This window comes from Eulemur rufifrons, chromosome 9 (genome assembly GCF_041146395.1).
Source record: "Eulemur rufifrons isolate Redbay chromosome 9, OSU_ERuf_1, whole genome shotgun sequence".
Classification (NCBI taxonomy): Eukaryota; Metazoa; Chordata; class Mammalia; order Primates; family Lemuridae; genus Eulemur; species Eulemur rufifrons.
The window spans coordinates 43,308,145-43,319,198 of record NC_090991.1 but is presented as its reverse complement, the minus strand read 5'-3'; the positions used below and the strand labels follow the sequence as shown (position 1 = coordinate 43,319,198).

The window sequence follows — 11,054 nt, the reverse complement described above, 5'->3', positions numbered from 1 at the left end:
TGTGTGTATAGCTGTGTGTGACTGTGCGTGTGAACCACTGCGTACTGGTGCCTGCGTATGCATGTGTGTCTAGGTATCTTTGTATATATGTGTGTCAATGTGCCCTGCAGTGTCTGAAAGTCTGTGGGAGTGCAGCTATGTATGTTTGTGTGTGACTTCTGTGCAGGCCTGTTCATGGGTGGGTGCCTGTATGCGGGAGAGTGGACCTGTGCTGTGAGTGTGTGGACGAGTGTGAACATGTGGTAAGGCGGGCACTTGGAGTCCCCTGTGGGCCTAAGTTCCTCTTCTTTTTCTTCTTGTTTCTCGTGAACAATTTGATTAAAATTCAGGAAGCAGCAGAACCTTCAAAACAAGATATGTGTGTGCGAGTGTGTGTTCGTGTCTGTGTGCACACATGTGCGTGCCTGTGGGCCAGTCTTCCTTGGTGCCCGCCCTGCTCTCCCACCCGCTCCCATCCTGCCTGGGCGTCCCTCTCTCTTATCCCACACGAGCACCTCTCTTCGCCTTCCTGTTTCTCGTCCTCACACGGATGGCCTCAGCCGTGATCTCCATCTCCCGCCTGCATTTCCTCTATGGAAGGAGCGTCCTCCTTCCACTCCTCCTATGGTGACTCTGTCCCTTCCTTCAGAAGGTGCACCCAGTGGGGGCCAACCTCCGCCTGCCCCACCCTGCCCTCTGCCTTTCCCTCCCGGAGCCCGACGGCCATGTGTCCCCAGAGCCTCAGTGATCTCTTAGAGTGGATTCTCCCCACAGACTGTGTGCAGATTGCAGAGGAAGAGTGATGAGCAGGGTCCAGCCTCTCCCTGCCTGCGGCCCCCTCCCCTGCAGACCCCTTGCCAGGCCGGCAGATGGGCTCCTTTGTACAGTTCTTACAATAAACCCTCCCTGGTGCCTCTGGTTTGTTCCTTCTGCGCCTCCATGTGTGGATGTGGACGGGGCTCAGGGCAGTGAGAAGCACGAAGGGCTGGCGGGGATTGGAGCCAGGTGGGGAAGACATGGGCGCCTCCGGGGACAGCAGGGCAGGAGAAGGAGGGCCCCAGCGCCACGCTCTGGCCCACTCCAGCTCTCTCCTGCCCCCCTCCAAAACCCCCTTAGCTGGAGTCCAGGAGGCCAGATGGGGTCTCATCCCCCTCCTATCCCAAAGGAACACCGCAGTCCCCCTGCCCCAGGAAATACGTGTTGGGACCCTGTGTCCCCAGCCCCTCCCCTCCAGAAGCCCTTTCACTTCTCTGCCCCCCTCAGAGACCTCAGGGTGCCTGTGGCGCACACAGCACAGCCCCTCCCTCCCCTCAGAGGCACCTGCTGCCAGGATTCTGCCCTGACCCCTGACCCCAGAGAGCCCAGGCCCACATGGACCTGGGACAGACAGCATTCTTAGGTAATGAACTCGGCCCACAAAGCCAGTGGGTGAAATACGATCTTGTATGTAATTTTATTTTCTATAACAACTTCTGATTCCCAGGGCTGTAGTCCTCCAAACTAGTAAACACTTAGCCCTTTCGGGATTTCTGCACCCCCTTTCTGGGGTCCTGAGTAGGGGGTGGAGAGGGCCCTCGGGCTGCCCCCAAGACATCAATTGCAGCTGCCCTGTGGCCCCTCCCACCTGCAGCTGTCTTTGCATGTTGTGGGCATCCTTATGGGGTTCTCTGAGCTCCCACCAGGGTACGGGCCTCCCCCCTGGGGTGGGGGCTTCTCTCACTCTTTCTCCAGACCTCTCGGCCCCACAGACAGGAAGACCTACAGGGTGCCGGGCCCACCCTTCCCCTGAGCCTTGAATGGCAGAAGAAGAAAGGTGTGGGAAGCACGGATCACACAGACTACTGTGTCCCAGCCGTCCCCCCCACCCCAGGCATCAGCGCTGGGTGCCACCTGCCTGAGGTGGCTATTGGGACCATTGCTATTTTACATGAATGAGGAACTTGGTTGCCGAGAGGTTAAGCATGGGTGCTGCCCAACTGGGGTGCTATTGGCATGGGGGGCAGGGAAACTCTTCGTGAGCCACTGTCCCTTCCCCACCCCAGGGCACCCACTGGTCATGTGACCAGGGCAATTGCCCTGGTGCTTTTGCAGACATGGCAGTCGGGGGGCACCCCTAGCTGGGAACCTGGGGGCTTTCTGGCGGGTACACTGCAGTGACAGGATTTGAACCCACACCATTCTCAGCCAGCAGATCTCCCAGTCACAGCAGCCCAGCAGACCCAGGAAGCCTGGGCTGCAGAAGGGGACAGAGGTCTGAGCTTGTCTTCTCCTGAGGGTCTTTTCCCTCCCATCCTTCTCGGTGGCTGGGAGGTTGCTGCCTTCTTGCTTCCCCAACCTCTGACCCCCTTGTCCCTCCCCCCCACCCTCCCAATCTCTTGTTTTGATGCTGCCTTCCTGGAAAGGGGGCGCTGCCGGATGTCAGGGTGTGCGGCCCAGGTCAGCTGGAGCAGAGGCGGGGGTGGGCTTACAAGGCCTCCCGTTCTGGGAAGGAAAGGGCGTCACGAGCCCAGGATGGAGCTCAGTGCTGTTGTCACTGGCGAGGGAACAGCACAGCCCCACCTGTGACAAATAACCCTGCAGGCGGCGGGGGACCCCACTGCCTCCGCCCCTCCCGAGCACGGATCCCTGCCTGGCATGAATGGGAATGAAGTCCAAAGGACACATCTGCATCCCTGCCCACGGGCATGTCGCTGAGTGTGAGTCTGGAGGATGCCAACCGCCCCCACCGACCTCCGCGCCCCTACGGTCACCTGGGCCTCAGGACCAGCTCCTGAGCAGGCCCCCGCCACACGGCCCAGGCAGCACACGTGAGCACACACACTCACACAAATGCGTGTGCCCTAGCCTCCCCCAGTTAGCCTCTCGACTTTGGGGGACTCTAGCACCACAGCTAACCAAAGCCTCCATTGACAGGGGCTTGGGAAGGGCAGAGTTTGCTAACGCAAGAGACCCCAGATTTTGCCCCACACCCCAGGGTTGGTCTCTTTTTAACCACCCCCTCCGGCACAGGGCCCATGGTCCCCAAGCTGACCTCAGGTGATGTTTGTATTCCTGGGCTGTTTGTTCCGTGAACTGAACATCTGACATGTTTTCGGAGAAATGTTTTTTCATTTGGAACATCTGGAAAGCAAGAACATCTGGGACTGCCTGGAACGAACTGTTCCTCGGATGAAACCTTAACCTTCCTGTCCCCGATTTCCATAGCTCAGGTCCTGGCCTGCGGCCCTGGGAATGAACCCCAGGGCTGTCTGTCAGGGGAGGCCTAGGCCCGGGACTGAATGGGGGGAGGGCGCCCAGACCCTCCACCTTCCAACTCCGGTGTGAGAGGTGGGTGGGTCTACATCACCCTAAACCCAGACATACCTGCCAGTGCTGAAAAATGGGAGGGTCGTGGGGAGAGTGAGATGTGGACAGAGGACCCTGGGGATTTAGCATCTCTCTCCCTCTCCTGGGGGTCAGAGGATGAGAAAGAGAAAAGCAGCGGCCAGGAGACATAAAACTCAGAGTGGGCTGAGCTGCAGGGCTGATGTTTGCAAGCCTGCTGTGTGCAGTTGTGCGGGTTGTACCCCACACAAGGGCATCTTTCAAGGGGCAAGGGACGTATCAGACCCGAGGGAAGGGGCACAAAGCTGAGCTTAGATGATCTCCTGAACGCTATGGTTTCATCCACCACCCCGCATGCATACTGGCAGGATAAAGGCAGGGAACCTGAGGGCTCCCCGACATTGGCCTCCTGTCCCCTGCCCAAGACCCGCTCGCTGGAGCTGCAGACAATAGTTCAGTGCCTTCAGAATTCGACAGTTAAGGACTCCCTGAAGAAGCCCCCTGGTTGCTAAAAGGTGGGTTTTCTCTAAACCATGTCCACCTAAGTCCCCCTCCTTTGGCAACCCCCAGAAAACTCCCACAGCATGAGGAAGGGCGGCCTCTCACCAAAGCCTGGACCAGATCTTCTCCCCAGGGGCTACCACACTCAGCCTGCTCTTGCTCAAGAACCTCTGTGGCTCCCTTCCCCCACAGGGTCAATTTCCAACATGGCCACCGCAGTCCAGCCAAGGGGCTCTGCTCTGGGCCCCTCCAGGTGCCTGGCCCCCTGCACTGTCCTTCCTCGGTGCTCCTCTTTCCACAGGGTGGGGGCTGGGCAGGGGCAGAGGGGCCAAGCTCAGATTCCTTCACAGGACTGGGCTGTATTTAGCTAAGTGCCGAGGAATAAAGAATCGCCGGGCTCTGCCCTCCGAGGAGCTGACAAACTGCAGGTGGGTGGCTGGCAGGCCCAGGACGTGGCCGGCAGTGGGGTGGCGACATATAGAGGGGTGCACAGACTCCCCTAGAAGGCCGAGAGACACCCCCCACCCGGGGGCATCCACCAAGGACCCCAGCTGTGCCCAAGCTGGGTGGCCTTCAAGCCTTAGTGGCCCAGCTGATAAGCGCCCACCCTCCCCCAGGTCCCCAGAGAGCTGGTGCCTCCCCTGGGTCCCGATTTGCATGGCAGGAAGGGGCCTGGTGGGGAAGAGGCGGGGACGGGACAGGCTGCAGCCGGAGCAGTTACACGTTTCCCCCCCAAGAGTCTCGGACAGACTTGTCACAGGCTTGGGGCTGGGGACAGAGTGGTGACCATGGCCGGGCCGGTGTTGTCTCCTGTGCCCAGAAACTGGCTGGTGGTGTTGCTGCTGCTTCTCTCAGGTACAGCCCTGCCGGTCTTGCTCTCTGTCGCCTTCTGTCTGGGCTGGCTTGCTCTCTGTTGCCTTCTGTCTGGGCTGGCTCGTCACCTGCTCCTTCCTGCCCCTGTGTCTCTCACACTTTCTGCCTCCTCCCACCCTCTCCCTGCCCTGGAGCCGGGTCTGTGGGTTTCCGCCCGCCCAGCAGGGGCTCAGGGGTCTGCAGCCCCAGCCCCTCTCCTGCCTGGAGGGTGTCGGTCGGCCCCGCTGGACGTGAGGGGCCAATCAGAGCTGGCAGCTAGGATCCTGGAAGCCCTGGGTCCAGGAGGAAGGGGGGCGGCGTGGGGCTCACCCACTCCCACTCCCCTGAGGGTACCATGTCTGGGAGGCAGGGGAGAGGCTGCCCAGCCAGACCCTGGGAGACCCATGTTCCAGAAATGTCCCTTCCCCTCTGGAAGAGCCGGCCGCTGCGACTCGCCTCCTGTCTCATTTCGATACCTGCTCAAGGCCACCCTAGGGTCAAGGGCAGATGGGGGGGGCGGTGCTGGGGGCGGGTCCGCCCACCCCACTCCCATCTCCCAGCACGGGGGCAGGGAGGGCTTAAGGTCCTGGAAGGAGGAAGTGGGTCTGGGGGTGTGGAGGGTGCAGGGGTGGGGCGGCCCAGGGAGGAGCCGCCTGACCCAGCCCCTCCCACTTACTCCCCGCCCTGCAGCCCAGACTGTGCCGGTGGCCAAAACACAGGACCTGTACCAGAATCCCAAAGGTCAGTGACCTCGCCCCGCTTCTGAGGACAAGTATGTCTGTGTCCAATGCTGGCCACGGCCCCAGGGGCTGCCCCACGTCCCATCCTTGCCTGGGTCTCCACATTCAGGACCCCTGTCCCCAGGCCGCCCAGGGTTCCCTTCCCCAAGGCCCCACCCCAGTCAGCTGTCACCCTCCTCAGACAGGTCTCCAGTCCTGGGTGCTGGGGGGCTGGGCTGAGCCAGGGCCAGAGCAGGGACCAGACGGCACTCCTCTGGGGACTCAGGCCTGGGGGTCGGGCCCAGCCTCAGAATGAGCCCTTCAGGGCAGGGTCTGCCCTGTGAGTGCCCAGGGAAGCCACTCACTGGGAACAAGGCAGGGGGAGGCCCCTTGGAGAAGGTGGGAGAGCATTCCAAGCTGAGAAAGAAGGTTCTGGAACACAGTCCGTGAAGGAGGGAAGGGGGATGATGGAGGGAAGACAGGCAGGGGTCGACTGAAGAGGGCCTTGATTGCCAGGCTAAGGATTCGGTCTTTGTCCCTGGGGGCCATGGGGAGCCCCTGAGGGTTTCAGGCGGGTGCAGGACAGCCCAGGCAAGGGAGAGGCAAAAGCGCCAGGCCAGGTCACAGGCGGTCCTGGGGGCCCCTAGGCCCAGGGGTGAGGCCCGGGTCAGGCTGCTGTAATGGGCATGGAAAGGAGCTGGAAGGTCCCAGAGCCCTTCCAAAGGAAAGTCAGAGGGATGGAGGGGCAGCTGGGGGGTGTCCAGCGGCTTGGCCCGTGGCCTCTCACATGGCCGGGCTGCCCCGCACCTCTGCCTCCTGACCGTCCCACGGAGCCCAGGGAACAGGGCCACCAGACGGGGGCCTGCAGTCCAGGCTGGCAGTCAGGAAGATGCCAAGCAGAATTCTGAGCCAGCCTTGGTGCCCACAGGAAGCGCTTGTTCCCGGATCTGGCAGAACCCACGTTTCATAGCCAGGAAACGGGGCTACGTAGCAAAAATGCATTGCTACACGGACGGCACCCCTGGCATGGTGAGCTGGCTGCGGAAGCAGGAGACGGATCCGGAGCCCCAGCTGCTGCACCTGGAGGAGGGACGCATGCTGCAGACCCAGAACGGCTCCGTCGTCACCCTCACCATCCAAGGCACCCAGTTTGAGGACAACGGCATCTACTTCTGCCAGCAGGAGTGTGCTGGGTACCCCTCGGAGGTCTACCAGGGCTGCGGCACCGAGCTGCGAGTCATGGGTGCGTGCCGGGTGGTGGGGTGCTGCTGTAGCCGTCCACACCCGTGCCCAGCCCAGCCTGCCACCTGTGGAGGTGGCCGTGGCTCTGGAGCACCCAGGAGAACTGCTGGGGAGCAGGTCCTAAGGGGTCCACAGCCCCCACTGCGGGCCCAAGGGGTGCCCTCCCGGGGCACTCTGCACCCCGGCTCACGGCCCCGCCCCCCCAGGGTTCAGCACCTTGGCGCAGCTGAAGCGGCGGAACACGCTGAAGGACGGCATCATCATGATCCAGACCCTGCTCATCTTCCTCTTCATCATCGTGCCCATCTTCCTGCTGCTGGACAAGGTGACCGCAGGGCGGCAGGAGACGCAGGGGGCTGGGCCAGACACAGGCAGGGTCTCCATCTCCCAGGCTGCCCACTGGCTCACCTGCTCCATCACTCACTCATCCCTCCCTCCGTTCAGCTATTCTTGCAGAGTGCACCTCACCCGCCCCCTCGCCCCTCACCCCAAGCCCGTCTCCCTGCCCTCTGCAGCCCCGAGCCAGAGCTGGGCTGGGGGTGCTGACACTCTGATCCCCCTCCCTCCCCCAGGATGAAGGCAAGGCCGGGATGGAGGAAGATCACACCTATGAGGTAAGCGGCAGGGTGGACCCAGCAGCTCTGAGGCCGTGTGGTCAGTGGCCACATCTGTCGGTGTGGTCAGGGATGGCCCAGGCTTGAGCTCCGTTTCATGTCTCCAGGGCCTGAACATTGACCAGACAGCCACCTACGAGGACATAGTGACGCTGCGGACAGGGGAGGTGAAGTGGTCTGTGGGTGAGCACCCAGGCCAAGAGTGAGGGCGGGACCCTCCCCACGCCCAGGCTCAGCCCCCTGGGCCTCAGTGACTGCTTTGGAGCTGCCTGGCTCACAGCCCACCCCCTGGCCCCCGGCGGCCCCTGAAGCTGGCCCACCAGAGTGGCCTCCCTGCTCCAGCCCCCGGGCCACAGCTCTTGGCAAAGGGCTGGAGTGGAAGGGCAACCGGGCGGTGACGTGGAGGGAGTTCTCCGGAGTGGACTGGCCCTGGCCTTCCAAGGGTGCCAGGGGGACCCACCCCCACGCATGGGACAGTGAAGGCAGAGACTGGGGCGGATCCTACAAATGGACTCAGAGCAGATCGGCTTCCTGAAGGGCCATGGCCCTTCACTGGGCCCCAGAAGGGCCACCGAGAACTTCATTCCTCTCTCCCAACCTCTCCCACCCTAGGGGGCCCCTGGCCTCGAGCCCATTCTCCTGTGGAATAAACAGTGTGTTTTGAGAAACCACACATGAGCTCGTGACATCTCATGGGTGCGGGTGGGTGGGAGTGTCTATTTGGGCACTTCTGCTGTCTGAATGTGGCACCTGTGGGCCTGCCCCTTCTCTCTGAAGGCCCATTGGAGCCTGGGGCCACCTCCCCCTTTTTTCCCTCCCTTGCTTGGGCTGTAGCTGGTCCTAGAGCAATGGGAGAGAGGGTGGCTGGGCCTATCCTTCCCGCGGCAGGGATGTCCTCGCCCTGCTCCATTCAGCCAACAAACAGCAACTGTTCTCCGCTCTGCCTTCCACCTGCAGGAAACCCTCCCAAAGCACCTGGTCCCTGCCCAAGCCCTGCACAGCCCAGCCTGTGCTGCTGTGGCTTAGCCACTGCCCGGTGCTGCGCACGCTGGCCTCGGTTCTCCAGCTAAACTAGAAGTTCCCTGAGGGTAGGAGTTTTTCCTGCCTCTACAATACCCCTTTCCACCCCCACCTCTCACCCTCCCGCCAAGCCCAGGAATTTTTTTTTTAAGCTTTACCCAGAGCCATCAATCCAGAGATTCCTGGCTGGGCGTGGTGGCTCACGCCCATAATCCTAGCACTTTGGAGGCTGAGGCCAGGAGGATCGCTTGAGGCCAGGAGTTCAAGACCAGCCTGAGCAAGAGCAAGACCCCATCTCTACCAAAAATAGAAAAATTAGCCGGGCATGGTGGCACGAGCCTGTGGTCCCAGTTACATGGGAGGCTGAGGCAGGAGGATCCCTTGAGCCCAGGAGTTGGAGGTTGCAGTGAGCTATGATCCCTCATGCCTGGACAACAGAGTGAGACACTGTCAAAAAAACAAAAACAAAAAAAAAAAACAAAAAAAAACACAGCGATTCCTAAAGAGGGAGGCTTTGTAAAGTTTGGGGGTTCTTAGGTGACCCCTTCACACTTTCCCAGCATCACACTGGAGGCCCCCTAGGGCCCCAGGGTCCTCACAAAATGGTCCCCAGGACCCTCCAACCCAGGAGGTACTGGGAATCGCTCACAGCTGGGAAGCCAAGTGCAACCAGCCTACGTTGCAAAGCCTCCCTCCCAAGCCGGGCTGTGCTCCCCTTCTCCTTGACCTTGGGGGATCCCGCAAGGCCTCTCTGCCATTCCTGCTCTGGATTCAGAAAAGAGAATTCAGGGATCTTCTAGTTTAACTGCAGAACCAAGGCCAGCACGTGGGGTCTAGTGAGAGAAGTGCTGATTTTTACCAGATTGCCCCCGGAATTCCAGGTGGGGCAGGTGGGTAAGGCACCCACACCTGGGGTTTCAGGTCAATCTCCCTACCACCCTGGGCCACGCCAGGCAGGCCCTGATCCCTCCCTGGTCTCTGGGCTGCCACAGGGAACTGGCTTGTTTTGGCTTCTGCCTCTACTGAGCTGGAGCCCTCCCTTTCCTGCTGCTTTGCATAGTGGCACTAATTCCGTCCTCCTGCCTCCACCAGGGACCTAGGCAGCTGGGTAGATGGGGGGCAGGGGCAGGAGGCTTCACTTCTCCCCTAAGCAGGGTCTCCCCCTGCCTGGGGCTGCCCTGGGCGGGGGGCGGGGGGGAGCTCTTGGCTTTACCGAAAGACTATTTAATACCTTTGAATGACCGAGTTGTCAACAGAATCATCGGAGCAGAGGCCTGCCCCCTCCGCCAGACACCCCCAGAGGGCTTTGCCTTCATGGGTTATGAGGTAGGAGCCCTCCCTGGTCTGTTTTTCTGTTTTAGGGGCTTACACTTTGGGGGGGGCAGCATGTCCATCTTGTGGGTCCCCAGCCCCCAGAACTGACGTAGGCAGTGGAAACAGCTGGGTGATGATGGTGAGATGATGACTGTCTCAGGCCTCAGTTGCTTTATGTGTAAAATGGGAATCTTAAAACCTATCTGCAGGAAAGGAGTTGATCCAGACGCTGTTGTATTGTTTTAAATCACACAATAAAATTGAGTTTGCTTTCTTTCGGTGTACAGTTCTAAGGATTTTAGCACACGCAGAGATGTGTGCCACCACCACCGCAACCAGGACACAGAATATGAACCAGAAACTTTTACTGGGCCCAAGAAATACACATTGAGCACTTCCTAAATGCCAGGAAGATGGGACTGAGGGCCTCCACGTTCGTTTATGTTACCTTGTTTGGGCCCCAGCGTACGCTGCAAGGAGTAGCATTATCCACATTCTACAAACAAGGAAATCGAAGCCCAGGGAAATTACCATAATGGCCAAAAGTCACACACAGACCTTCTGACCCCAAACCCAGCATTCTTCCCACCACATCACAGCCGCCTCCCTCCCAGGACTTTATAGCAATGACTTTGGACCAAAGGAAGAGGAAAAGAGGGGGAGGGAAGCCAGGGACAGCTCCGACTACTGTCTTCAGAGGTTTGTGTTTCGGAGGGTTTGCTTTCCCGTTGTTCACAAGTTCCAAGGCCCCGAAGGCCCCGAAGGCCCCAGCCCTTCTCTCGGGGCCCAGGTGGAGGCCTGAGAAGCCCCGAGAGGAAGCCACGGGGCCGTCCTTCCAGGAGCCCTGCCCCTCCCCAGAGTGCAGCTCCCACGCCCCTGGTGGGCACATGCCCTGCCACCCACCAGGGGAATCCAGCCAGCTCCCTGGGGACCCTGGTTTAAGCTCGGGCTGCTTCCTCCTCCGCTCTAGCTTGACTTCCGGCCCTTTCGCTGCAGGTGCTGCTAGGGCTGGGCTGATCTGACCCGAGGGTTTGGGTGTTTTTCCAGCAGAATCAGAGGTAAGAGAAAAACAAAACAACACGTGGAAAGCCAAGCTGTTTTCGTGACAATGGCAGGTAGGGGTCATCGCTTAGCAGGTGTCTGGCCTGTCTGCGCCTTCTGCAGGGCCCTCAGAAGCCATCTCAGAGCACAGTGTCTGGGACCCCAGATTCCGTCTGCTCTCTTTCGTCCACCTTAAGAGCTGGGCTCAAAGCCCACATCCGTGACATTCCTGCGTGTGTCCCGGGTCTCCAAGCAGCTCCTGGGAGGGCACCCTCGAGTCCAGCCTTTGACTCAGTTGCAAACAACAACAAACCTTCCACTCAGGACATCCGCCTGTGCTCTCCAACCCCAGAGCCTGTACTTGGAAACTTAGGTGACCGCAGAGCAGAAAAATCAACCAGCATTGAATCCTGAGTTCAATCAGAGTGTAGTCTGTTAAAACACATTT

At 60.2% G+C, this 11,054-nt stretch overlaps 1 protein-coding gene across 2 annotated transcripts; it reads left to right on the top strand.

Moving 5' to 3' along the window:
* The first annotated feature begins 4,592 nt into the window (after positions 1–4,592).
* CD79B (CD79b molecule) lies at positions 4,593–7,555 on the top strand. Of its 2 annotated transcripts, XM_069481609.1 has the most exons (6): positions 4,593–4,659; positions 5,347–5,397; positions 6,304–6,618; positions 6,824–6,942; positions 7,190–7,231; positions 7,339–7,555. In XM_069481609.1, exons 1-6 carry the CDS (start codon positions 4,593–4,595, stop codon positions 7,435–7,437), a joined length of 693 nt encoding a protein of 230 aa, XP_069337710.1. In that variant the 3' UTR covers positions 7,438–7,555. The 2 variants fall into 2 exon arrangements, with proteins under 2 accessions (XP_069337710.1, XP_069337711.1); XM_069481610.1 differs by lacking the exon at positions 6,304–6,618.
* Positions 7,556–11,054: the final 3,499 nt, after the last annotated feature.